At 56.8% G+C, this 27711-nt stretch overlaps 1 protein-coding gene across 1 annotated transcript in view; it reads right to left on the bottom strand.

Moving 5' to 3' along the window:
• Lmf1 (lipase maturation factor 1) overlaps positions 1–27711 on the bottom strand; it is a 61127-nt gene that overhangs the window by 4151 nt on the left and 29265 nt on the right. Inside the window, exons 5-6 of the mRNA XM_027940798.3 lie at positions 9512–9577; positions 3888–4055 (exon numbers count right to left, since the gene is read on the bottom strand). Of these exons, the coding sequence (XP_027796599.2) occupies positions 3888–4055; positions 9512–9577 (234 nt within the window). The remainder of the gene's footprint in view (positions 1–3887; positions 4056–9511; positions 9578–27711) is intronic.

Below are 27711 nucleotides of genomic sequence, written 5' to 3'. Positions count from 1 at the left end.
TTGCCCAGGCTGGCCTAGAACCTGTGACCCTCCTGCTTAGCCCTGTAGAGGAGTGTGCCACCGTGCCCTGTACTAGGCCACCCTATGGTGCAGAACTGCCTAAAGGTGGATGTGGAGCCCACACAGGGGGCAGCAAGCCCAGCGAGGGTGGTGGCAGCTGGGTGGGAAACGTGGAAAGCCAGCCCAGCCCTTGTGCTGGCAGTGCTGATCACCTGACCCCTGCTCAGGACGGCCATCCCCTCAGAGCTCCCTGGAGCCTCTGGCCTTTCTTGGGCTTCAAAAGAAGGCAGCTTCCTTGGCCCAGAGGAGTGTAGCCAAGGGCCACCCTCTGGGATGGCATCTGCCCCAGCAGAGGGGGCAAGCCCCGGGTTCTCATCCTGCAGTGGATACAGCAGAGGCAGCTTCTGCTGATGCCAGAAGAGCTGGCCTGGATCAGGCCCAAGGGCCATGTGCCAACCCTGAGGTGCAATGTTGCCAGCATCCAGCCTGGAGCCTGGGACAGTGGCTGCTGAGGTGTGCTCAGGGCTTCCTGGGTCCCGCCAGCAGTCTGCCCAGCCCACGGCTGAGGTCTCCATCACCCAGCTCCCGGGGCCTGTCCCTGCTCTGCTTGCAGGTTCCTTCACGTTCTGCACTTCCAAAGCCCTCCCCATGGAAGTCCAGCTGTGGATGGACACAGCTCAGCACTGACCAAGCCCGAGATGGGGAGAATAGCTGGTACCCTGCTCAGGACAAGGCTGCTGGGAGGAAGTGGTGTAGGGCTGAGGCCCTGCTAGAGTAATAGGAGGTGACCAGGACTGACCAGAGGAAAATGTGGAGAGCTGCCAATGCCATGCTGGTAGGTCCAGCAGGAGGACGACAAGCTCATGAGGACGGTGCTAGTGACCACCAGCCCATGGGTGTGGCATCCAGGCTGCTGGGGCCAAGGCATGTCCTCTTCAGGATAGCTCTGGTGCCACCCCAACGACCGATAGTTGTGCTGTGTTGGTGGGAGTGGACCAGGGCAGCTCCCCATGGCCCTGCCCCACGCTCCTGGACTTTGGTCTCGGCCTAGTCCTAGTGAGGAGTGGGAGCTCTGAGGCCATATATGCGGGTGTGACGAAGGCTTCGTGCAGGGGAGCAGGGTTTCGTTGGCTTTGTGGCTATGACTGCAGCTTAGGAACTGTGGATTCAAGGCTCTCCCTGGATCCGTTGGGAGAACTAATTTTCCTGGTTCCAAGTTCAAAAATAATTCTTCTTATTCTCTGTTTATGATGTCACCAAACCCCTGGGCCCAAGCAGCCCAGCCCCACACTTGCCCAATCTGCAGTTTCTCTACCAGCTTCCTGGGCTGACCAGGGTCCCAGAGCTGCTGGGTGCTGGGTGCCCTCCCGTGGACAGGTAGGGCCAGGGACGCAGGGACTGTGGTTGTGACAGGAGGGCTGTTCAGAGTCCTGAGCCCCCTCCTACATGGGGAGGGTCCAGGGCTGGTGGTGGGCCTGACTTCAAGCTGAGCCCTTTGGGGTGTCGTGGGAGGGATGCCCTGGGAAGCACCCACTCCACCTCATGCCTTCTGGGGTTGGCCTGGTCTGGGATGGTAGCTGGGAGGAAGCAGCCTCCTCTGCTTGTCCGCGGCTACAGGAGGCCATTTCCTCCAGCTAGGATGGCACTTGAGAGCCCTGGCTTCCTCTGAGTCTCTGCCTCCTTGAGGGCGGGTGGCGGAACTTGCCCAGTTTCAACTTCTCCTGCTCCGACTGTACAGCAGATCCCTCAGGCCAGGGGTCCCATCCCTCGCTTGGGGGAATCCCAGAAGGCTGGTGTCCAGCCTGCCTATGCCCACTTGCTTCCTGGGAGGAGCCTGCCTTGTGACCTCACTGTGGCCCTAGAGACATGGGAAGGCCACTTGCACACTGCCCGGGCCGCAGTGCACTCTGGCTGCTTTAGAGGTGCACGGTGAGCCATGGGAGGGAGCAGAGGCCACAGAGGCACCCAGGACTGGCCCAGCAGTTTCCTGTCTGCATCTGCCAGGGATGCACCTGGACCTGCAGGCCTGGAAAGGAGGCGAGCGCTTGGACCAGGACTTCTAAAGTACCACCAGAGCCCTTGTGGAGGGGCCTCTCCCCACTCAGGGACCTTAGGGCCCACCAGATTGGCAGCCTGGCAGGGCGGCACCTTATGTGACCCAGCCCCACGAACTTTTGGAAAAGGCAAATATGGGGACAGGAAAAGATGCAGGTTGGAGTGGTGGAAGACAACGGACAGAATGCAGGTCTCAGGGCACTGTGCCCTCTGAGAGGCACGTCACCTTGTGTTTGTCTAAGCCCACAGAGCACAGCAAGGGCGGCCCTGAGTGGGCGCTGAGTCTGAGCTAATGTGGGGGCTGGGGGGTGCATAGGGAGCCTCTGCAGTCTCTGCGGCTTTCCATGAACCAAAAACTGCTCCAAGAGAGGTCTTAAGAGCAATGTGAAGCGGCTGAGGGACACTGAGAGCAGGCGACTCCAGGGACAGGGTGAATGTTCGAGCCAGGCACTGTGCAGGGCCTCTGGCCAGCTCTGGTTAAACATGACCTGCTCCCCAGAGAATAGGGGATGAGGGGAAAAGAGGCCGTAGGTCCAGACTCGGGAGCTGAGAGCGTTATGGCCTTCTTTGGGGGCAGTAAGTTTGAAAACAGCCTTATTCCCAGGATAATACCAACCCTGAAGCTGCCTCAAGGAGGGAACATCTCTGCATGTCCAGTGTGTGTAAAGCACCCTGTGGCACTGCCCACCAGGCTGGGGGGGGACCACGGACAGTTGAGTGGACAGCAGACACACGTGGCCAGGCTGGGATGCAAGCCACACCAAGTCCACAGACCCAGGAACATGCTCAAGCATGCGTGACTCGGGCTGCACCTCAGCACCTGGGCAGACTCGGGGACAAGCCGGCCCCTCGTCGTCAGCCAAACCAGACTCCAGGCTGAGCAGAGCAGCCTGCCGCGATGCAGGCAGCCTCACAACCCACAGACGACATGTGGCCCCGCACACCAGGAGGGAAGCAGGCCAGGCCCAGGGCAGGGTCCTGGGGCAGCCGTGGCTGCCAGGGGCCGACAGTAGGTCCCAAGCCCGAGTGATGGAGGAAGAACCTGGGTGGAAGCCACCTGAAATCTAAGGTGAGCTTATACTAAGCCCAAGGACGCACTGACCACAAGGTCACCCCAGGCTCTGCAGGCAGATGTGTACTATTGGCTGGGACAGCCCTCCCCAGTTGGTTCCCTGGACACTGCTGGCCCTCAAGGAACTCAACCCACTACAAGGAGCTGCTCTTGCCCCAGCATGGTGACACAAGGACCCACGAAGCATGTGCCACCTGGGCTCCTGCTGGCCAGTGGTGGGAGGGGATGCTGCTCTGGCCAGGGGCAGTTCCCTGAGAGCCAAACACACTGCCCCTCACACCACAGCATCCTCCAGAGCTCGTCTCATGGGAGACGAGGCACCAAGGCCCACCGCAGCCTGCGGGCAGAGGTGGGAGGGGCCTGGACCCCCACACACACCAACGCACAGAGGGAGACCCACTGTGCCCACGGCCGCGCAGCTCTCTGTGGAATCTCTGTGGACACGTCTGCAGGAGACCTGTCCAGAGGTGGTGTGGGTGCCAGGAGGTTGAAGGGGTCATGCACCTTGCCGGGGAGCCTGGGAGGGCAGAGGGTGGGCTGGGCACCCACCTGATGTCAGGGGACCAGCTCCAGGAATCCCAGTCCTGGTGCAGACAGTGCATGTGAAAGGAAACTTCTAGAACTTAAGGAAAAACTTTAGGGCTAAACCTGACAACATGGGGAATGCCATGTCCAGTGTGCCTGTCCCTCTCTACCCCCCAGGTCCCCCCTTGGGAGGAGCTGTGTAGGGCACCAGTGCAGGGGACAGGAGGCCACTCACCTGGAACAGGATCTGAAGCACGCCATGGAGGATGCACATCCGTCGCCCGAGGAACAGGAAGAAGGGTACCAGGAGCTCTAGGAAGTGGTTGCTGAGGGCCTCAAAGCGGTGCACCCACCAGGGCGTCCTGTGCAGGAAGTAGGCCAGGGGGCTGGGCACTGGCTGGGTCTGCAGGGACAAGGAGGCCTGTGAGTCACTGAGCTGCGAGTGGATCCAGGTGGTGGGGCTCTAGGATGGCACGCCCCCAGCCCTGCACACAGAGCTGACCTGGCCAGCCTGAGAGGCAGAGCACACTCCTTCTCTGCTTTAAAACTGTCACTATCTAAATACAAAAAATGCACTTCTTAGTTGCAAGAGCTCCTTTGAACCAGTATGCCCAAATGAAGGACACAAGGGGGCCTGGGGAGGCTCACTGCCTGCCACAGGCAGATGGCAGGTGGCCTCTGGGGGGCTGCACAAGGAGCAGCTGGAGTGCAGAGCGTGGGGCCCCTCGACACACATCAGGTGACTCTGAGCAAGCAGGAGACAATGGGTGCCATCCACACAGAGAAGGAACAAAACTGACCGGAAGAGCATGCCCATGTCTTCTTGGGTGCCATTCCCCTGGGTGTGGCCTTGGCCACAGAACATTAAAACAGTGACACCCATCAGGCCTGGCTCCTGCCACCCCAGCCTCAGTGTGAGGAACCCCTGCCAGTTTGGGCCACAGTGCCTCCATGGCTGTCCCCACTTCCTGGGCTCTGTGTTTGCCCTCCCAGTGGGCAGCACCTGCTACTTGCCCAACCTGAGTTGAAGTCCACAGCTGGCTAGATGGGAGAAGAGCGGACTCTTCCCCTAACCATGCCATGGGGAGAGATGGGTGCCCTCCAGCCCTCTGCAGGTGCACCCAGAGGGTGGGCGCCCATCTCCAAGATGCTTCCCACAGAAATAAGCAACCTGGTCTGTGCAGTGTGACCCACGGCCCTACACTGGGGACAGAACCCTTGGCTGTGGGTTCCTGCACCAGCACTGGGCGTCCCAACCAGGGCTCCACCTGGACCCACGTGCTCACTCTGCAGCTGTGGTAGAGACCAGGGATTATGGTGTCTGACCCCACCACACGGGAGAAGGGGATTTGAGGGGTTGTGTCCCAAGTGGACAGAACCTTTAAGGAGTGACATGAGGGTGGAATGGGATGCACCTGCCTGAGCATGGGGACAGTGACACAGACTCTGGATTCCACAGATCACTGGAAATCCCAGCGAGATGGGGTAGGGAGGACAAGTGAGTGGGGCAGAACAGCTACTCTACAGGGGGCCGGGGCAGGGGCTCTGGACTGGGGAAGGCCAGGCCCCTGCAGGTTCAGAGGGGAATGGAGATGGAATAAAACACCAGGTACAGGTTGACCACGGCCAGTGGCCCTGGCCTGGCTGCGTCTGGGAGGGAGATGTCGCCAGTGTTGGCCACGACGGTCCTGGCAAGGAGGTCTGTTTTCCAGGATGCACCCCTCCCAGCCTGGCTGGCTCCACGGAGCATGGCCTCTGGTCCTCCGGACAGAGGGCCTGCTCAATGCCCCAACTGCTGACCCCTCGTGGGGCAGAAGCCTCACTGTCTGCACTGAAGCTTGGTTGTGAGCTGTGGAGGATCCGGCAGCCTTGAAGTGGCACCCAGGCAGGCGGTGGGAGCCGGCGCTGGGAGCCAGAGCCGCCCACTTGCGACCGGGTGAGGCGCGGCGCCATCCCCAGGTGCAAGACGTGCACAGCACAGCCCAGGCTTCAGGTCCTGCGTTGCAGATCTGCCCTCAAGGAGACAATCTTAAGGAGAAAACCATGAGCCCAGGGAGCTGGAGGGCCCATCCCCGCAGGGAAAGAACAGATGGTTGGTCCCCATTTTCCTACTTCAGCCACCACGGAGTGCGCTTGGGGATTTAGTGTGATGGCGACGCCATGCCTCATCTCAGGCGCACACACTGACGTGGTGAGTACTGCTTGCCGGGCACCACCACCAATCCCGGGAAGCCGGTCCCCATGCCAGCCCAGGGCCTGGTATGAGGCCTTTGCAGGAAGTCGGCGTCTGCGTGTTGAAGGCAGGGCTATGCCCGAAGCCCAAGCTCTCGCCTGCTTTGGGGTGACTGACCTCTTCCCTGGCACCGTGGTGCCGACGTGTTGTGGGCATGTGGAGGTGGCTCATGCTGACCAAAAAATGAGACCTTGGGACAAATTGCAGGGGTGGCTGTGTTCCAGGAGCAGATCAGGGGCACCACTTGAGGCCCAACATGGTGATACTACTGGGATCAGAACCCGGCCCTGGAGGGGTGGACAGCCAGGGAGGCCGCTCTGGGGGTGCCTCCACAGTGCTCGCCTGAGCGGGAGCTGCCCGGCCACTGCGCGCCTCCCAAGGCAGTAGAGACGCAGGGAAGGAGAACGGAGCCATGCAGATGGGGCCTGGATGCAGAAACGCCAGGGAAGCGCAGGCGCCTTGATGCGAGCTGCTCTCGGTGCTGCTTCCTACACGGCAGCCACCAAGCCCCACCAGCTCGAGGGACCCACTAAGGGGAGCAAGCGTCTGTCCCCTCCACTAGAGCTCCGGCTGCCTGCAGGACTCACCTCTATGGAAAACCGCAGGGCGAGGGGCACTCTGGGACTTCCCAGCACAAGGCCCACCAGGAGGTCTGGAGGAGGCCAGTCAGCATGAGGCGGGGCAGACAGGGCATGGGGCCCCACTGAGCCACCACCTCCCAAAGAGCAGTCCCACTTGACACAGCATGGAGCCGAGCCTCCTGGCCAGGTCCAGCAAACCCCGGAGTCCCCAGGATCATAGGCTGCAGCCCCTGCCCTCAAGATTGCAGTGCACGGTGCAGCAGACACTGGCAGTGAGACGTGGACGCAGGACCTTGGCCCGCACCCCACGACCTGACCCTATGGGAAGACAGACTGCAAGCAGCCAACGTGCTGGCAGGTGTAAAAGCCGCTCACCAGCCCCTGGTTTCTGCAGGGTGGAGGAGGGGTGTGCACCTGCGTCTCCATGCTGTACACAGAGCCACTTGGAGCAGTCACCAGTCTAAGCGCAGCCTCCCTGCAGCTCTCCTCACGACTCTACAGTCCGTTTTCCATGTCAAGAGACAGACGAGCTTCAGGGACTATGGTCACAAGTCTGAACTCGCCACACGTGAAGTTGCAATCATGTGACACCCAACACCAATGGCAAGTGTGTAGTGCTGCACGTCTGAGGCCATGCAGGTGTCAGGTCACGCAGAGGGCCCACTGCACGTGGCAGATGTAGTCCCCAGGACAGCCGTGGAGAGAGCACCATGGGAAACACAAGAGGGAACCTCCACCATGAAACACGGATGCGACAGGGTCCTCGGCAAAGAGGCCCAACAGGAGGGGACTGGAGGGTCTGAAGATGCTGTGGCACAGTCAGAGAACAGAACCAAACACTCCCCAAAATGCTTAGAAAGGAAAAAGCACCCACGTCCCGTGCAACAGCCTTGGCAGCCCCGTTCACGCGTGGCCAATTCCTGGGGAGAGCAGACGCCACAGGCTGTAGCCACAGACCCAAGGTGCTCCCCACGCACAACACCCTGTGGTCCAGGAGGCTACAGCCAGCAGGACTGCATGTTACAGAGTGCTGACCGGGACACCCAGAAGCACACCCTGAGCTCAGCACCAGCCTGCACCCAGCTAGTACAGGCAGCAAGTCCGCGTGGGAGGGCAGAGCACGTGGGGCCGCACCCTGCAAAGGATGAGCCCCAGAAGTGGTGGGCGCAGGTGAGACGGAGGCTCTGTCCCCTCTACAACTAGACACTGTGAAAGGGTGGGCCATGGGTGCGGAGACCTGGACTGACAAGAGGTGGAAGCCAAGGTCCCACCAGAGGGAAAGGAGCTCCAAGACGCAGTCCGTGCTCAGAGCCCGCCCAGCCTCTTGGTCCTGACCCTGGCCAGTTAGGCCTGCTTGACATCCAGGGCCAGCTGAGCTGCAAAGCTGACCCCTTCCCCAGTCTTAGTCAGGACAAGCACCCTCTGCCAGCCCTCAGGGCATGCTTCTGTGCCAAGTCTAGTCCCTAGCCAGGGCTGGGCCCATGACACGCCCTCTGCAGACAGCACAGGTCAGAACCCAGCCTGCACCCCAGGCCAACAGCCACACAGAGGGCACAAGCACTGGCCCCCAGTAGTCCTCACCCAGGGGACTGACCCATGGCTGTCCTTCTGGAGCCCCTGGGCCAGCCAGCATCACAGGGCCTAGCCTGGGCCAGGAGAGCTGGTGGCTGGCATGGCAGGACCCCAGAGCAGCATGGCTGACCCGCGCGGGGAAGGGGCTCCCTTCACCCCAGGCCTCTGGCAGGTTCAAAGCAGCCCTGACAGATTTTCAGTCTTCTCTCCCAACCCTCCTGCACTAAGTGCAGCAGTGACCACAGGGCTTCCATGGACGTGACCCTGTCCCACAGAGAGCCTGCCCCCACGCATGCATCCTGGCCAATTGGGTCCTGGGGAGGGGCGGGGATCCTCGCTGTTTCAGAGATGAGTCCCACATGTACAGTGGAGTGCACAACCAGGTAAGTGGACAAGAGCCCTGGCTGCAGAATGCAGGTGTTCTTTGGAGTGCATGTCCTGGGTGCAGGAGCACGCCCTGGGCTCTCTGGCAGGGCCTGGCTGGTGTACCTGCTTCTACTGCAGTGGCATCCCGACAGTTCCCAGGTTTGCCAACCCTGACCTGCAGACGCCCCATGTCCACAGCACCTGCTGCCACTGGCCCATGCTTGAGTGTAGGAAAGCCTCGCTGAGAGACTGCCATGCTGGTTCTGGACCCTGAGGGACAGGCCAGCCTGGGCTTCACTGCTCAGGTTGAGGTCTCTGGGCCTTGTCCTCAGGGCAGGGGTGCCAACTGAGGCCATTCAGCAGGCAGCCTGCTCCCCATCATGGGCGAGGCCGAGATATTTCTTCTCTGGCATCCCACCCTGGCATAGAGGTGCTCGCGGGACCCTTGATAAGGCAGGTCAGGTCTTCTGGAGGACCTGACCGGGCTCGAAGCCTTAAAAAATAAACTCAAGGCATGCTGATCAAACCCAGCACAAATGCTGATGTCCATGTGCCCAGCCAGCAGACACTAGGACCCCGGGATTGACGCACAGCATACCGGAGCAGCAGCACCCTGTACTCAGGAGGCCAGGCTCGAGCTTGACAGAAAGCTCCAGCAGTGAGCCTCAGAGCTGTGGCAGTAGGGCAGAGGCATGGAGGACAGCCCTGCAGGACAGGATACACCGCGGTCTCCTGTGGCACCCTGATTATCCCCGTGCCCACCCACACACGAGCACCAGACCTGGTAGGATGGGACGGCTGGGTGAGTCGGAGCCCTGGGCCGAGGCCTGGTACAGCCTCCAGGGACCCAAACAGAGCAGCAGTCACCTGCTTGGGTGATAGAGGTGCACCCAGGGAAGGGCACAGCTGGGGGAGCTGCCACCCCAGAGGGTGAGGAAAGCCAGACAGCTGGACCTGCAGCCAGGGGTAGGTCAAACACCTGTCTACCAGCTGGCAGGCACATGACACTCTGCACACTGCCTCGTGATCCACCCTAGAGATCCGGGAGCAGGGATGTCCTCAGTGAATGGGGACTGGCACCCCTCGAGGACAGGCCCAGCTGCTCACCTCGTAGTGGAAGTCCAGGCAAGTGAGGTCTCGCCAGCACTGGTCACCACGAATCTTGATCAGGCCCTGCAGAGGCAAGACAGCAAGCAGCGTCAGTCCCCAAGGACACACCTCCTCCAGCCATACCCTACCAGTCTGTAGTCACCACTCAGTTACTACCTGTAAGGGGATTAATTCACTGATTGGGTTAAGGCTCTCATAAGCCAGTCATTTCCCCTCTAAACCTTCTTGCATCGTCTCATACATGAGCTTTTGGGAGACACCTAATATCCAAACCATAACACCACCCAAGCAACACCCACTCACCCATCATCCATTATCCCCACATCCACCATCCATACATCCATCATCTATACACCATCCATTCATGCACACATCCATCATCCATCGATCATCCATTCATCCACACATCCATCATCTATCCACCATCCATTCATCCACACATCCATCCACTCATCATCCATGCACCCATCAATCCATCAATCATCCACTCCTCATCCATTACTCCTCCATCATCTCTCCATCATCTAACACTAACTCATTCACCCATCCCTCATCTACCATTCCAACATCCAGTACTCATAATCATCCCTTCATTCATCTGTAAACGAGGAACCCACCATTGATCCATCATCCATCTATTCATCCACCCATTATGTATGCATCTATCATCCATGATCATGTAACTACCATCCATCATCTATCAAATACCATCTACCCATTCCTCATCCATCCATCCATCATCCACACATCCATTATTTATCCATCAGACATCATTCACCCACCATCTAATCACCCATCTAACACCTACTCACCCACTTATCCATAATCTATCTACTATCACCCATGCATCCATGATCCATTATCTAGCCACCAGCAATCCAATATCCACTCATCCACTCACCATTTGTCCATCATTTTCCCACCATCCACCCACCCATCATCTACCATCTACCTACCCATTTTCCATCCATCATTTATCCACCACTCATCACTCATCCATCCACCCTTCATTCATGCATCCATCAATACATCAACCATCATTCATGCATCCATCCCTTGCACATCCATCCACATAGCCAGCATCTTCTCATCAACTTGTCCATCATCCATACACCAAATGTCCATGCTTCATAATACATCACTCACCTATCCATTGTCTATCCACCTTCCATTCACCCATTCAGCACCCACTCACCCATCATCCATATATCCATTGTTCATCGATCATTCATCCACCAATAATCTATCCACCACCCATCCAACATCCACTCAACCACCTATCCATCATCTACCCACCCTTTGTGCATGCATTCATATCCAGCCACCATCTATATAAACCATGCATCCATCATCCATCAACATTCAATACCCACTTATCCACCCATCCATCATCTATCTACCTATTGTCGGTGAATCTATCATCTATCCACCATCCGTTCACCTATTGAAACATCCACTCATAATCCAAGTATCATCTATCCCTCATCTGTCAATCCCATCATCCAACACCTACTCATCCACCTATCCTTCAACCATCTACCCTTCTGCCATCACCCACTCATCCAGTATCCATTTACCCATCATTCATTCCTGATCCATACACTCATTCTTTCATCTATAGGTCATTCATCTGTCTATCTACCCATCACCCCCCCACCCACTGTCCATCTACTCATCCATCATTCCACGTATTTGCCCATCCATTACTCACTCACTCATCTATCTGTCATCTATTACACATCCATCTTCCCATCATCCATTAACTCATCCATCATCATTCCATCCAACCATCATCCATCCACAATCCATCCATCATTCATTCAGAGTTCTTGTGAGGTCTAGCTGGGCACAAAGATGATCATATCCCAGCAGAGGTGGAATGGGCAGGCACATCAAAGGTGCAGAGAAGAAAGGCCTGGAGCAGGTGCCTCTGCCTGCTATGACAAAGTGCGGGTGGCTTATCAACAGAGATTTATTTCTCAGAATCTGGAGGCTGAAAGTCAACTAGCATGGTTTGTTCTGATAAGGGCTCACTTGCAGCTGGTCAATAACCTCTTGTTATGCCCCATGTGGAGGAAAGAAGATGAAGGGTCTCTGTGGTGATCCTTTTGTTAGGACACTAATCCCCTTCATGAGGGCTCCCCTTGCAGAGGTGTTGGAAGGTATTAACATTACCACACACAAGGGGTCAGAACTGGACACATGAATTTGGGGACATACTAACATTCAGTTCACACAGGAGGCGAGCCTGCAAGTGGATGGATTGAAGGGATGGCCTGAGGAGAGGGGCAGCCCTGAGAGCTGGGGGCTGCCATGCAAGGAAAGACCGAGTGCAGTACAGCTGACCAGGCAGTGGGCAGGAGGTTTGGTAAGGGCTAGTGTGTCTGTAGCAGAGAGGATAGGGAAAGGCCAAGATGGGAAGGCAGGAGGTGCCCAGGGAACCCAGACCTGGTGTGCAGGCAGGGAGACGAGAGAGACAACCAGATTGTCACTGAAGGCACAGGGGGCTAGCTAACCATAAGGAAGGGCAGTCAGACCTCGGGGAAGGGGCTGGGACCACCATCTAAGGCCTTCAGCTGACAAGCTTGCTTACCAAACCAGCCAATGGCACACTGTAATGACCCCTGCAGAACATTATCCCAGCTACATGAGTCAGCATTTGGGGGGTGGGTCCCAGTCAACACAACCAATTCTCACATGGGAAGAACATGGGGACAGCAGGGGTAGTGCACAGTCAGTGGTTCCCTAGCTACTCTGGTTGGCAAAGACCACAGCTTCTGCTGTCATCCAGGCAGGGAGACTGGCCAGGAGCAGGGCCATGCGCAGGCGGGTTGCATGGAACGTGGAGTGCAGAGGACGGCTGAGTGGGAGTGCCAGGAAGGGCTGTGGCCACGAGGAGCTGTGGTCTGGCCCCTGGAGGAGTGTGTGGGTATCCCCAACACCTAGGGGACAGAGACAAGCGATCGCAGGGAGCTGGGCAGGACAGACCCCCTGGCACCTGTAGGACCTCTCAGCTGTGAAGCTGGAGGAGCCACCTCCTGGGTCAGCACTGAGAGTCTCCAAGGTCTTAGAGACCCTGGCCGGCTCTCGACACTGCAGGGGAGCCACGTGCAGTGTGGAAGTCTGCCTGCCGTGTCCTGGGGCACTGCCATGCACATAGGAGGAGTTGCCTGGTCAAGCGGAGTCTTTGGAAACTGGTGTGCTTGGACCACAAAGCACCGGGGATGCGGATGGTGTCCAGAAGGAACTCCTGCCTGGCATGCCCAGGGTCACGTTCACGGGGCACCTCTGCCTTGTCAGGTGTGTCTGGCTGACCAGGACTTGGGCCAGCCTGCTGTAGGAGGCCCTACCTGCACCCACGGGGGTGGCTCCACTGGCTTCTGGTGAACGTGTCCACCAGCAGGGAAGCACAGCCACTACCTTTGACACCATGAGCCTGGGGAGCCCCCCCATCCCTTCAGAACCTAGGAGCAGGACTCTTTGGAGATTCAAACCAGGAAAAGGAGAAAAAAACAAAATAATTAAAATGTCATTCAAATGCTAAGCAGATATGAGACACTTAAAAATCTGAACTCTTCCTGCTGGAGCAGAGGATAATGGTGCTCCTCCCATCCCCTCCTCCTGCACTGCAGACACCAGGGCCCCAGGGGTCTTCCTTCCAGAGTGAGTGTCAAAGGCACAAAGCCCGCTTTGAGCCCCAGGCAGCCCACAGCAGGGCCAACCCAAAGGGAGCCAAGCGACCCACAGTTGTCCTTCCACCCTCCTGCTCTTGGCTTGGGAAGTGTGCCGGGCTGACAGAAGATGCTGTGGCCTCACTGTGAGCAGGGAGGGCATCCAGGCACTCCTCTCAGAGGTCCATGTGTCCCAGACCTGCTTCAAATCTCCCGCTGCACGTGGGATGCTCCAGCCTCATGTACGGGAAGGAAAGCTGTGACTCAAGTGTGGCTCTGGACACCTCGTTCCTCTGGCTCAGCCCTCGCCAGGGTGATGGCCCCTCTGCCCAGGGGCCTTTGCTTCCCTGTAACCCTGCAAGCAGGTGTGGGGGCTGACACGGACACTGCCTCTAGCAGAATGGGGCAGGCACCCCAGCTCAGGCTACCGGGACCTCTGCCTTCTGCCAACTGCCTGGTGTCCTGTGTCCCACAGCCTGTCCCATGCTTCTGTGGATGAGGGCACTGCTGCTAAGCAGAAGTGACCCATGGGTGTGCTGGCTCAGACAGACTCCCCAGGTCCAGCTGAATAGGGCAAATCCCAGGCCCCGAGAGCTCCCTGGCACCAAAGCACTGGCACAGGATGGCACCGCTGGCACTCTGATTGCAGTGGACCAGGCCACCCACAGGCCACAGGTGAGCACAAAGTCTTCCGTGGGAAATCAGTACAGTGCCTCCATCTAAGATAGCTGCTCCTGCACTCTGTGTTCCAAGGGACCTGAGGCCTGGACGTGCGTTCTCATGAGCATCAGGGCGAGTCTACTGCCCGGCCAGGCTGCACCATACCAGCCCCTTGAAGGCCGCTTGGCTTTGCCAGAGCCAGAGGCACCACAGATGGAGCCAAGACCTGCCCCTGGTGAAAGTTCAGGGGCAGAGTGAGGGCCATGCACGTCCTGGATGCCCCGGGCCTTGAGCCGTACGCTGGGCTGCACCAAGGCCTCCACACGATCCCCAGCCGTTGTCAGCCTGCTGGCCTGACCGGCAGGAAACAAGAAGGACTCTCACCACAGTGAGGATCTGCAAGACCATGCAGAGCTTCTCCTGCCTTGGACATGGCTTCTCTCCTGGAAGCTGCGCATCTCAGCAGGCCACTGCCAGGGAATTCACCTACTTCACATGTTGATTTCAACTTCACAAGCCAACAGAGGTTTCACATTCACTGTCCTTCTCTCCCTTTTGGGAAACAAGGTGTGAGTGACAGAGGCCTACACCTGTGCCCCTAAGGGGCATGCTCGTGTGCAAGGGCAGCATGAGGCCAGCCAGAGAACCCCTCGGGTGGGAGCGTGCACTAAGAGAAATCCCTAAGACTGTTCTGAATGGGTTTTCTGCACCACCCCTAAATCCTGGAGACCCTCTAGGAATCACCTGACACCCATACATGGGAGCCTTTGATGAGGGGCTGTGAGGAGCGGCCAGTCAGCTCCGAAAGCTTGGGCATGTAGGGGCTTGAGGCTGAGGGTTAACAGTCCTGCTGCCATGGGCTGGGCGCGGACCAACAGCCGGAGGTCAGAGGCACAAAGAGGCTGCGGGGAGGGAGGCCTGCAGCTGGGTCCCGAGTCGGGGTCCGCTTGTTCCATGCTCTCTGTGCAGAATGACAGTGAAGAAGAAAGAGCTTTTCTTTAGTTCTGCTCACACTGATGCCATGAGACAAATCAGGATAACGGCTCTCATCTCAGAGTTAGGACAGCCAGGCAAGGAGTGCCGAGGACATGGCTGCTGCAGTGGCATTCACGGGGTCATGCTGCACTCTGACACCTGTTCCTTATACGCATGCAGTCCTCCCAGAGGTGCCCTGGCTCAGCGAGGCCGGCAGCCATAGCCTCTTTCCATCTCAGTTTCATAGCCAACTCCTTGCTCTTCTCTGCTAATGGTGTCTCCACCCTGTTCACTAACCTTTCTTGCCTACGATCCCCAACACGTCCCCCGGGCCCCAACATCCCCCAGAGTGCTCGGGGGCGGAACACTCTAACATGGAAACAGCTTTTAAAATAATTCTGGTTCGTCCTGTTCAGAACAGCTGCGGGGCCCACAGCAACAGGCTCCATCTCAGCAGCACACTTCCTGGACTGCAGGCCAGGGGCTCGGGTTGGGCAGTGTGGACCCTGCAGCCACAAGCAGTCCTGTTCTGAGGCAGAGGTGGACGGAATCTGTGTCCTTGTACAGGAAAGGCCCTGCGAGCCATGCCAGCAAGCTTCCTTTGTGCTGTTGCACCCAGCTCCCGGTTTCAGCTCCCGGGAATGCAGGTCTGGATGCAGAGGCACACCTGACTCCCAAACCCGTACCCCAGTCCCCCATCTTCCTGGGGGAGGGCTGAGTGCTCCTGGGTATCCTAGGACTGCCATGGACTGCACAGGCATGGCCACTGCCCACCCCATGCCCTACCCACTCCTCCCAGGAACAGCTCTGTGCTGAGAGAGCTCCTGAAACAGTGGCCTGAGCTTCTTTTATTCTTCCAGAGACACAGATACCCACTTACTACGGCACAGTGTCAGAGACATTCTTCCTTCCTGTGGATCCAACTTGCCTTAGGGTTGAATATCCGTGAGTGGGGGAGGTATGGGTCTGTTTCTGGACTGTTACACTGATATGTTTCTAGCTTAGAGGAAGACTGTACTTCAGCTTTAAAATAAGCTATAAAATCACATAGTATAACCCTCCAACTCTGTCCATTTTCAAGATCCCGATTGCATAAAATTTCTATAATCAGTTTTTCAATTTCTCAAAAAGAAAAAGCAGCTCATAAGGGTCTGGTAGGTATTTCTTACCTCTATAGATAAAGTTGGGTGAGACAGACATCTTCACAGTGCTGAGTCTCGTGCTCTGTGGACACAGTACCTCAGGGCTTTTGAAATGCACATCTGCAAAGCTCCACAGTTTTTAATGCACACATCTCAAACCTTCTTAGTCAGATTTATTATGAGGTACCTGAGGGATTTTTGATGCAAGTATAGATAGCATGTTCACAATTTTACTCTCTAAAGTTTGACAGTATAGGAGATGCCATCTGTCACAATGACCTGCAGCCTGTGACCTCCCTAACTCCCAGCTCCATCTCAGCAGTGGCTTCACAGACACGCTGGGTTCTCCATACACGCTCAGGTCTGTGACTGACCACTTCACTCTCTTCCAGTGCTGTGCCTCGCGCTTCTCATTTCATTGTAGAGAAACCTGACATGATGTGGCAGCGTGGTCATGGGCATAGGTGCTTCCTGTTTCCAGGTTCACGTGACAGCGTTCATTAGGGGGTCTTTCAGATGCCCTTTATCATGCCTCACACTACTCTGCCGAGTCTTCATCATGAATGGGTGTCAGGGTCATCATCTTTCGCTGATCTGATAAAATGGTTCTTCATTGTTACTACAGCGAATGACATGAATTGATTTTTTAAAAAAATACTTATTTTTTAGAAGTAGTTGGACACAATACCTTTATTTTATTTATTTTATGTGGTGCTCAGGATCAAACCCAGGGCCTCACACATGCTAGATGCGTGCTCTACCACTAAGCCGCAACCCCGTCCCCTGACATGAATTGAGTTTTAAAAGTATTTGTTCACAGTGCTGGGATTGTAGCTCAGTGGTAGAGTGCTTACCTAGCATGTATGAGGCACTGGGTTAAATCCTCAGCACCACATAAAAAAATAAATGAATAAAAAAAAAATTTATTAAAACATTTAAAAATGTATTTGTTAATATATTTATTTTAAAATTTTTGTGGTGCTGGGGATAGAACCCAGAGCCTCACGTACGCTTGGCCAGTGCTCTACCAGCCGTAAGTGATGTTCAAGTGCTAACGCACACCTTCTATCATCAGACCTGAGGGGCCTCTGCTGACCAGCGCGTGGGCTCTGACCTCCTTTGGTAACGTCCTCATCGGGGTTCCTATCACTGTTACGCCGGCCACATGAAACCACTCAGGAAGTGTCCCTTCTCCACCACCTGCTAGGGTCTGCGTGGGACTGCTGTTCCTTCCTCCATCCGTGTTTGACAGAGTTCCCCAGAGAAGCCATTGGGGCTGAGGCTTTCTTTTTGGAATGGTTTTTCATTTCAAATTCAATTTCTTTAGCAGACGTGGAGCAATCCAGATTTCCTGTTTTTCTTGTATCAGTTTTGGTGGCTGTGTTTTTCAAGGAATCTGCCTATCTCATCTGTATGGTCAAATCCGCTGGCCCAAAGCTTCCCTAACATCCTCAGAACTTGCGGCAGCATCTCAGACACAACTGCAGCCACCGGGGGATATTTCTCACGGTCCTCCAGGCACATGGTCCACTGTGTCCCTGGCCCCGGTCCCTGCCCCGGCAACTCTGACCTGAGAGCTGCTGACCATCTGGGCATGTTTTTCCACTTCAGATGTCGTTCTGCATCAACAAGGGCCAGACAGCCCATGCGTGAGCAGCACAGAGGGCCCCATCTATTAGGTGCTATGGCAGGCGTGGCTGCCAAGATGGGTGGGCCTCCGGTGTGTAGCAGTCAAGCCCTGCGTGTTGGCCAGGAGGAACCTGGAGCCTCCTGCCACTTTCTATAGCCCGCATCTGGAGGGTCATCTCAACAGGGGAGGCTGACCCCACGTCTCCACTGACTCCGCAGGCCACACCGGCCTCTCCTCCTTCCAAGCTGCACCTAGCCAACACCAAAACACAGCGCCTCAGCTATAGCAATACATGTGTCTCACGGAACCACCTGCTAAGCTCATATCTTGCTCCATAAAGATTGAAGGTATCAGCCTCTTAGCTTTTAAAGTATGAAGCAATAATTAACACAATTTAACCCCAAGAGAGACGCAGCACATGCTGTCAGAACAGGAGTGGGAATGTACAAAACAAAGGCCAGTGAAGAAGCACGCAGCAGCAGCGGGGAGGGGACACGGCGCCCACAGCTGATGACTCTGCGTCTCACCTGCTCTTCTCCAGAATCATGTTCTCCAGCTTCTCGTGATCCGCCTGCACCCTCTTTAGCTAAGGCTCACCCACAGCAGGTCCCACTGGGCGGAAGGAGATGTGCACCACTTCCGCACACGGCTGCTTCTAGTGGACAGATGTGTGCACACCCTCCAGGCAGGAGGCAGTGGGGGTCTGGGAGGGGGTATGGGGAGATGCAGGCTTTCAGCTTCCCAATCATCTAGGGGTCAAAGTGGAAGAAAAGCATCTCCTTGGGTACTGTCCAGGCCTGAGGATTCCTGGCAACATGGATGCTGGCTCAATTCCCAGGGCTGCAGGGACTGAGAGCACTCACCTGCCGGTTCAGGAAGGTTCACAGGTCAGAGTACTCAGGGCAGCTCTGACTGCAGAGGGCCTCGTGGAAAGCCCATGCTCTGCCCCACATGGGGTGCAGAGCAGCCCTGACAGGAAGCCTGGCCCTGGTGACAGGAGCCCAGGCACTGCTGGACGAGGAATGCATGAACCCGCCACAACTACCCCTGCAGGAAGCGAGGCGGAACCATGGGCACAAGCACCCATCTCTAAAGGGCAGAACTAAAGTGACTGAGCGCCTCAGCACTGTGCACCACCCCGAGCAGGCACGTTTGCACATCATGCACTAAAGGGGACTTAAGTAGATAAGGAGATAGATTCTGCTCACGATCCTGAGTTATGAATTGTTCCCAAGTTGATCTGCAAATTTCATGAAATCCCAAAGACAATCAGCACTGCACACCACCCGAGCAGGCACGTTTGCACATCATGCACCCAGGGCCGTCCACTGGGAACACAGGCCAGGCCCTTCCCTGGAACAGGGAGGAGGGCAGACACTGGGCCCTGCTCCACCTCTGCCCCCACAGCATCAGGGGACTCCTTGCTGGCCCGGCCCATCCCTGCGATGCTGGGGAGTCTGTGAATGACCTGAAGACTGGAGCCAACAGGTTGCTGGAGTTGGGGAGAGGAGCGCAGGCACTGGAGACCTGGGCGGGGCCACAGCCGGGGCTGTCCCAGGCTCCTTGCTGAGGCCCTCCTCCTGTCCTGGAGGCCTGCGGCCTGCCCTGTCCCATGCAGAGCAGGTGTGAGGAGGAGGTGGGTGGCCACTCACACTGCTCCATGGCAATGCAGCTCCCTCGGCGGCATGCCAAGGGCGAGCAGCTGTGACCAGGGCAGCAGATGGGCAAGCAGGAACCAGGCCTGAGCACCAGGTGCCATGGCAGCCCCTGCAGGCATACCCAGGGACACATCTGTGTTCTTCCTGACACTTCAGATCCCTGCCTGGCCCATGACGGAGGAACCATGCCCACATGCCACCTCTATATCAATGACACCCAGAGCAGAACAGGAAGCAACATGCCTGGGGCCACAGCTGTAGGTGGGGGCACCCTGGGGCATCCACCTGGGTGGAGGGTGTGGCCGAGCCCACCATCTTTCCAGCACTCAAGACACATGGTTTTGATGCTCAACCAAGGCAACAGATGAGCTGGCTTGGTGGGATTACTGTCCTCCGGCCCATTCCCCCTGGGGCTCCCCAGCTGAGGCCCACCCTCATCAGGTCAGAGTAACATGCGAGCGGCCTGAAGCCACAGCTGGAAATTAGTAAATGCACCCTCTTCGTGGCCCACACACTCCCACTGCCCAGGAAGCACCCTGCATCCCCTCCCCAACAGCTTCCCAGGCTGTGTGAGCTCTGCCTGTGCCACACCCCTCATGACAGGGGCTGGTGGACACATGCGCCTTCGTGTCCAGCTTCCCTCAGTGTGACTCTGAGGCCACCCTGTGGTGCCTCAGCCCGCCTCATGGCCCCTTGACACTTGGAGTAATTCCTACAACTTCATTCTTCTCCAAACTGTTTTGATTACAAAAGGTCTTGGCATTTCCACACACATCTAAGTGTTGGTTTATCAATTTATGAAAAGAAATTCTTCTATCAATTTATGAAAGTCAGTGGCCACCCACCTCCTCCTCACACCTGCTCTGCATGGGACAGGGCAGGCCGCAGGCCTCTAGGACAGGAGGAGGGCCTCAGCAAGGAGCCTGGGACAGCCCCGGCTGTGGCCCCGCCCAGGTCTCCAGTGCCTGCGCTCCTCTCCCCAACTCCAGCAACCTGTTGGCTCCAGTCTTCAGGTCATTCACAGACTCCCCAGCATCGCAGGGATGGGCCGGGCCAGCAAGGAGTCCCCTGATGCTGTGGGGGCAGAGGTGGAGCAGGGCCCAGTGTCTGCCCTCCTCCCTGTTCCCAGGGAAGGGCCTGGCCTGTGTTCCCAGTGGACGGCCCTGGGTGCATGATGTGCAAACGTGCCTGCTCGGGTGGTGCGCAGTGCTGATTGTCTTTGGGATTTCATGAAATTTGCAGATCAACTTGGGAACAATTCATAACTCAGGATCGTGAGCAGAATCTATCTCCTTATCTACTTAAGTCCCCTTTAGTTCCTCTCGGCAACATTTGGTGGCATTCAGGATGTAAGCAGCACTTCTTTTATTAAACGTTCCTATATTGTAGTTTTGGATATTGTTATAAAAGTTACATTTAAGAATTCAGTTCCCTGTCAGTTTTTGCCAGCGTGCAGGACACAGTGACTTGTGCAGTGGTCCGGGACCCTGTGAAGTGGGTGGGTCCCTACACTGGTCCTCAGCACCATCTGCACACCAGCCTCTCTGAGAATACAGGCCACTTTACTTCCTCTGTTCCAGTCTTTGGGAGCTTTACTTCTTTTTCCTGCTTTATTTACAAGCTAAGATCTTCAATCCCTGCTGGTAGCCGTTAGGAGCAGACACCCAGCCTGGTTCCCAGTTTATAAAGTTGCCCAGCCTCACCACTAAACATGGCACCAGCAGTAGGCTATTTGTGCGGTTAATCTCTTATCAGGTTGAGGAAGTTGCTTTCTATTTCTAGCTTGCCAAGAATTTGTTTTTGTTAATCGTAAATGTTTAATTGTGTCCAATGCCTCTTCTACCTCTACTGAGATGATCGAAGTTACTTTACCCCTTGCTTCTTTAATCCGTGAATAGGGTGAATGGCATTAGCCTTGACTACTGAGCCAACCGAGTGCTCTGGGGGAAACCCACGGGCCGTGGAGCCTTATACTTTTCACATGCTGCTGTGTTCACCTGATTCCTGGAGGAACTGTCTGTCCCTCCCTCTGCTGCGTCAGAGGCTGGGGTCCTCCTCCTGAGACACTTCATAGGACACATCACTCAAGCCTCCTGGTCTGGGCGTTTTCCTAGTGGGAAGTGCTTTTTGTTCATTTGCATCATCTAAATTTACAGAAATATGTAGAATTTTTATTTCTTCTTCTAGCCATTTCATCTAGTAACCATTTCATCTAAGTTGCTTAATTTATGCACATAAAGTTGTGTATATTTTCCTTTAACAATTTACTTTTTTTTTAAACATTTTTTAAGAGAGAGAGAGAGAGAGACAGAGAGAGAGAGAATTTAATTTATTTTTTAGTTTTCGGTGGACACAACATCTTTGTTTGTATGTGGTGCTGAGGATCGAACCCGGGCCGCACCCATGCCAGGCGAGCGCGCTACCGCTTGAGCCACATCCCCAGCCCAACAATTTACTTTTATTTATTTCTGTTTTTTGGTACTGGGGATGGAACCCAGGGACAGTTAACACTGGGTTCCATCCCCAGCCAGGTTGCGAAGGGCCTCACTAAATTTCCGACGCTGGCCTGGAAATCGCTATCCTCCCGGGGTTACAGTACACTACCACACCCAGCCTTAATGAGTTATTTTTTAAAAACCTGAGATTTGCAGAAAACTTGTAAGAATACAATAATGTTCCTGTCCCTATTAATCCAATATTACTAGTTCAGCTACCAACCTTATTTAAATGTATCATTTGTTTTGTTCTTTAGCTTCATTTCCCCATCTTTGCTGAGGCAAAAGTGACAGCACTGTGCACACAGGCTTAGAACACGACGGCCTGATTCCCAGACACCATCAAGCAAGCCCATTGATTGTGGTTGTGCGTGTGCAGCCACAACTCATGAAAGCCGCCTTCCTGGTATGTCCACGTCTACGTGGGCGGGGGGGCTGTCAACTAGAGCCCCCATGCTACTCCTCAGAGCCCAAGACCTGCCGCCTTCTGATGGGACTGTGTCCTCTGGGCGTCCTCTGCGCTCCCCGGCACCCTCTGCTCTGCCCAGCTGAGGCACTCTCCCTGAGCCTGGCTTACATCCTAGGCTCACCAGCTGCCGCCAAGGGCAGGACTTGCTGCTTCTCCACCACAGCTCCCTCACCCATCCAGCTGTGTGTGGACGCTAGGTGCTTCCTGTCTGGCTCCTGTGCACAGCTGTGAAGAAACGGGAAGCAGATGTCTCTCAACATGATGACAGGCTCCTACAGAGGTGCCGAACGTGAAATGCCGCACCAGGTGGGGTCTATCCTGACTCTACGGAGTCTGCATGCTGTCTCCCACGACGGCTGTGCTGACATTCCCGCCAGTGCCAGGGGTCCCTCATCTCCACATCCTCACCAGCACTTGCTGCCTCTTAACGGTACTGCTCAAAGTGATCTGCACAGGTGCACTGCACTTCCTACCAAATCCCAGTGGCACTTCTTCCCACAGGATGGGAGAGCACTGCTAAAATCTGCATGGAGACACACATGTAAACCTGAGAGACTACAGCTACAGCATTCTTGAGAAAGCAAGCAAGCTGACTGCCTCACACTTCCTGCTTTCAGACTCCACTAGAAAGGCACATCAGTCAGAACAGGATGGTGGCATAAAAACAGACTTGAGGACTAAGACGGGAGAGCCCAGAAATAAGGCATGTCAATAGGTCCTCCACAAGGGTGCCAGGACCACATGGCAGGAAATGGACGGTCTCTTCCACAAGGGTGCTGGGAAACCCAGGTGGGAACAAGGCAAAGAACGAAGCAGGACCCTTGCACTGTATGAGAAATCAGCTCCAAGGGACTAAAGACTTTAGGAGCTGAAGTCAGAAAACTCCCAGAAGAGAAGGTGCAAGACACCTTGATACTGGTCTGGGCCATGAGTCGCGAGTTCAACATCAATAGCACAGGCAACAAAAGCAGAGTTAGACAGTGGGACTGTATGAGCCCAACAGTTCTGCCCTGCTTGCGCAGGAGCCATGGAGGACAGTGGGACCACGTGAGCCCAACAGCCTGCACGGGAGCCATGGAGGGCGGTGGGACCGCGTGAGCACAACAGCCAGCACCAGAGGCGCTGGCAGTGAAGAGGTAGCCTCGGGGGTGAGAGGGTGTTTGCTGCCCTCACATGGGATAAGGACTGATATCCAGAGTGCAGAATGAACCTCCAACTCTACACCAAGAATTGAACAACCCAGCTAAAAAACAGGCAAAGGAGCAAAACAGACCTGCACGGCCAACAGGTGAGTGGAAGGTGGTCAGCGTCACCCATCCTCAGGGACTCCCCAAGCCAGAGCCCCCGTGGCCGTCAGGTGGCTGTGACAAAGACTCGTGTGACCTCGCCAGTTCCTCATGCTGCCCAGAAGACTGAACTGCTGGGATGCAGGGCTAATGGCGAGGAAAACCCTCAGGGGGGCTGCTGACCGATTCTTTCCCACAGCCCTCCAGCAGGACTCACAGGAAGGCTGACCACCCCCTCCACTTCTGGTTGCCTTCTCTGCATGCCCTCCCCTGGGCCATGGTGGAAGAGATGCCACCACAGAAACGAGGGCCACGAGGCCCAAGTGAGTCCCTGCAGACCCCACTCCACATGGTCTGCAGCATGCAGCAGGAGCAGCTGTGTCTCACAGGGAGATGGTGGCCTGTGCCTACTTCTGGGCCTGCACAGAGAACTCCAGGGGTGAGGCCCTGGACACCTGGCGTTGGGAGAAGCAGCACTTCTGTGAGCTCCTCACTCAGGCACCCTGCCTTGGGCCCTGGGGCTCCATCAGGATCAGCTTCAGGGACCCGCGAGCTGCCAGGGAATGTGAAATGCCAGAGCACAGTCCCTTAGTACTGGCTTTGAGTAGGACTTTCAGCGCCCCTGTGGCCTGGGGGCAGAGGCCTGGGGGAGCAGAGGCCTGGGGCGGGCAGAGGCCTGGGGCGGGCAGAGGCCTGTGGGGAATAGTGGGCTGGGGGGAGCAGAGGCTTGGGGGGGGGCAGAGAGGTGGGGGGGCAGAAGGCTGGGGAAGCAGAGGGGTGGGGGGGCAGAGGGTGGGGGAGCAGAGGGCTAGGGGGAGCAGAGGCCTGGAGGGGGGAGCAGAGGCCTGGGGGGGCAGAGGGCTTGGGGGAATAGAGGGCTGGGGGGGATAAAGGGCTGGGGGGGGGTAGAGGGCTGGGGAGCGCAGAGGCCGGGGGAAGCAGAGGCCTGGGGGAGCAGAGGCCTGGGGGTGCAGAGGGATGGGGGGGACTAGAGGGCTGGGGGAATAAAGGCTGGGGGGGTAGAAGGCTGGGGGGGACAGAGGCCTGAGGGGGGAGCAGAGGGCTGGGGGGAATAGAGGGCTGAGGGGGAGCAGAGGGCTGGGGGGCAGAGGGCTGGGTGGATAGAGGGCTGGGGGGATAGAAGGCTGGGGGGGCAGAGTGCTGGCGGGGAGAGAGGGCTGGGGGGGATAAAGGACTAGGGGGCAGAGTGCTGGGGGATAGAGGGCTGGGGGGGTAGAAGGCTGGGGGATAGAAGGATGGGGGGCAGAGTGCTGGGGGAGATAGAGGGCTAGGGGGGATAGAGGGCTAGTGGGGATAGAGGGCTGGGGGGGCAGAGGGCTGGGGGGGGCAGAGGGCTGGGGGGGCACAGGCCTAGGGGGCTATGCCCCACACATGCCAACCCTAAAGTGGACCCACGCCTGCCCACCTCACACACAGGACCCACTCCCGCCCACCTCATGCAGGGTCCACGCCTGCCCACCCCATACACAGGGCCCATGCCTGCCCACCTCATGCAGGACCCATGCCGGCCCACCCCAGACACAGGGCCCACGCCCGCCCACCTCACACACAGGACCTACGCCCCGCCCTCCTACAGGACCCACGCCTGCCCACCCCACACAGGACCTACGCCCGCCCACCTCACACACAGGACCCACGCCTGCCCACCCCACGCAGGACCACGCCTGTCCACCCCACACACAGGGCCCACGCCTGCCCACCTCACACAGGACTCATGCCTGCCTACCTCACACAGGACTACGCCTGCCCACCCCACACACAGGACCCACGCCTGCCCACTTCACACAGGACCCACGCCTGCCCACCCCACATAGGGCCCATGGCTGCTGTCACTGTCATCAAGTTGACGCTCTGCTTCCCACTGCAGGTTAATAATATCCAACCTAAGACGATATCAGTGATTATACCTTTTAGTCACCTGGCAATTTCCATCCAGCTGGCACTAACAGTCAATCAAAGTGCCATAAATGGCTCCTGAGAATGTACTAATGACTGCACGCTCTGTCAGGCTCCCGGGGGGCTGCTCAACTCTTGGCACCAGAGCCACGCACAAACAGCCCCACTGCTCCTCCAGGGGCTGGGCTCCTGCTCCCAGGCCCCGGCTTGCACCGCCATGCCCAAGAAGCTCCACGACAGTCTGAAAGGTTTCTCCTTCTGTGCTTACTGACGATCGGGGGCATCTGCGCTCCTACCCACCGCCAGACAATGGCATGGTCTCCAGGGACAGCTGAGTGCCTCAGGAAGTACCCCATCCTCCTCCTCCACTGGAGAGCGGCTGGGAGACAGCGGCAGCCTGTGGGGCTGGAGGCAGGGCCACTGCTGAGCTGCCCGTCACGGGCACCCCAACCTCCTGTACCTGCAGTCCCCTGCTCTCCGAGGGCCACACACACCTGCCTGCCCTCTCGCCTGGCTGCCATGGTCCCACATACACCTGACTCGGGCAGGACACAAAGCCTGAGAGACCAAAGCACAGTGTGGGCAGCTAGGGGGCTGCTGGCTGTCCATGGCAGTGGATGTGGCGGGCTATGCCCTGCTGCCTCCAGGGCCCTCCTGGAAGCCCCCGTCCAGGAGGACAGGGATGCAGAGGTACCCTGCTGCAGAGGGTTGACCCACTGGATGACATATCAGGCAGGGAAGTGCAGTGGGCACTGGGAATCAGGTGGCTTCCACATCCACATATGAAAACAGTAGGATCTGGGGGGCTGCTGGGGTCCCCACTGCCCAGAGACAGCCTCTCAGGTGCTCCTGGTGACTGCCACTCATACAAGGCACAGGTCAGCATGTCCATCACCCAGGTGCTGCTGGACCTGCAGTGACACCCTGCACAGGAGCACTAGAGTGGGGGAAGGGAAAGGCACGGCAGCCAGCCTGGGGATGTCCACCTGCACATCTGCTCTGGTTTAAATGCGAGATGTCCCCACAGGCTCACGTGGGAGGCTGTGTGAGAAGGCTTGGAGGTGAGATGACTCGCTTAAGAGAGCCGTGACCTGACAGTGCATTAATCCACTGAGGGATTACCTGGGTGGGAGTGCAGGCAGGTGGGGTGTGGCAGGAGGAGGTGGGTCACTGGGGGCATGACTTTGGGTTTATATTCTGTCCCTGCTTCCTGTCTACCATGTTCTGAGCTGATTTTTTCCACCATAGTCTTCTGCCAAGAGGTTCTGCCTCGCCTTGGGCCCAGAGCTATGGAGTTGGCTGTCTATGGCCTGAGACCTCTGAAACTGTGAGCCAAATAAACTTTTCCTCCGCTAATTGTTCTTGTTGGGTCTTTTGGTCACAGTGACGAAAAAGTTGATTAAAATAGCACCCTTGAGCTGAGGTGGGGGCTCAGTGGTAGAGTACTTGCCCAGCGTGTGTGAGGCACTGGGCTCGATCCTCAGCACCTCGTAGGAAAAAATAAAGTTATGTCCATTTACAACTAAAAAATTTTAAAAACAACAAACCCCAGCATCCTTGCCCAGAAGGCCCAGGGGACCTCTCCATGGGGGTCTCCTGACTGAGGCCATACAGCGAGCTCCATCATAAGCGAGCTCCATCATAAGCGACCTGCAGCTTGTGGTAAAGGAGTGGCCGTTTGTGTCCTGGGAGCCTGTCTCACCTGAGAATTGGCCTGCTGCTCCCTCACAGAGGAGCTGTTTGCAAAGCTGGTCAGGCCAGGAGCTGGTTACCACCTCAAGGAGCTGGGAGGAGGTCCTGCAAGTTCACGCCCCCATGGCCCAGAGGGCTCCTCACAAATGCTGTATCGCAACAGGGTATCCTCCTGAGCCAGCACCAATGCCTGCTCAGAGGGAATGTGCGGCAGCTGCCCAGAACAGGGTGGGCAGGGCCACCTCCCATGATGCACTGCAGGGAGAGCCATGAGGCTACCAGACCAGCCCAAGAGTCAAAGTCAGGCCAGGCAGGGAACAGTGTGGAACATTCTAGACTGAAGGAGGCTCTGGTGGAGAGCCACGCCCCCCCCATGGGAGCAGCCTGCCAGCAGGTGGCACAAAAGACTTGTCCTTCGTGCCATGCCTCCTACGCCAGGGGGAGATCTCCACAGGACTTAGGGCAAGCAGAAGCAGAGCCGAGTTTCCAAGGTGGAAAAACAATTTTCTGTGATTATTCTAGCGGGAACACGAAGAGCTCACTAACCAGGATCAGCAGAGAAGGTGAGCAAACTTCGGCTGCCCTCTGTGGCACAGGCAGGA

The sequence above is a fragment of the Marmota flaviventris genome, chromosome 19 (genome assembly GCF_047511675.1).
Source record: "Marmota flaviventris isolate mMarFla1 chromosome 19, mMarFla1.hap1, whole genome shotgun sequence".
NCBI classification, from domain to species: Eukaryota; Metazoa; Chordata; class Mammalia; order Rodentia; family Sciuridae; genus Marmota; species Marmota flaviventris.
Note: the sequence above shows the minus strand (reverse complement) of the source record. Positions and strands in the feature narration are given on the sequence as shown.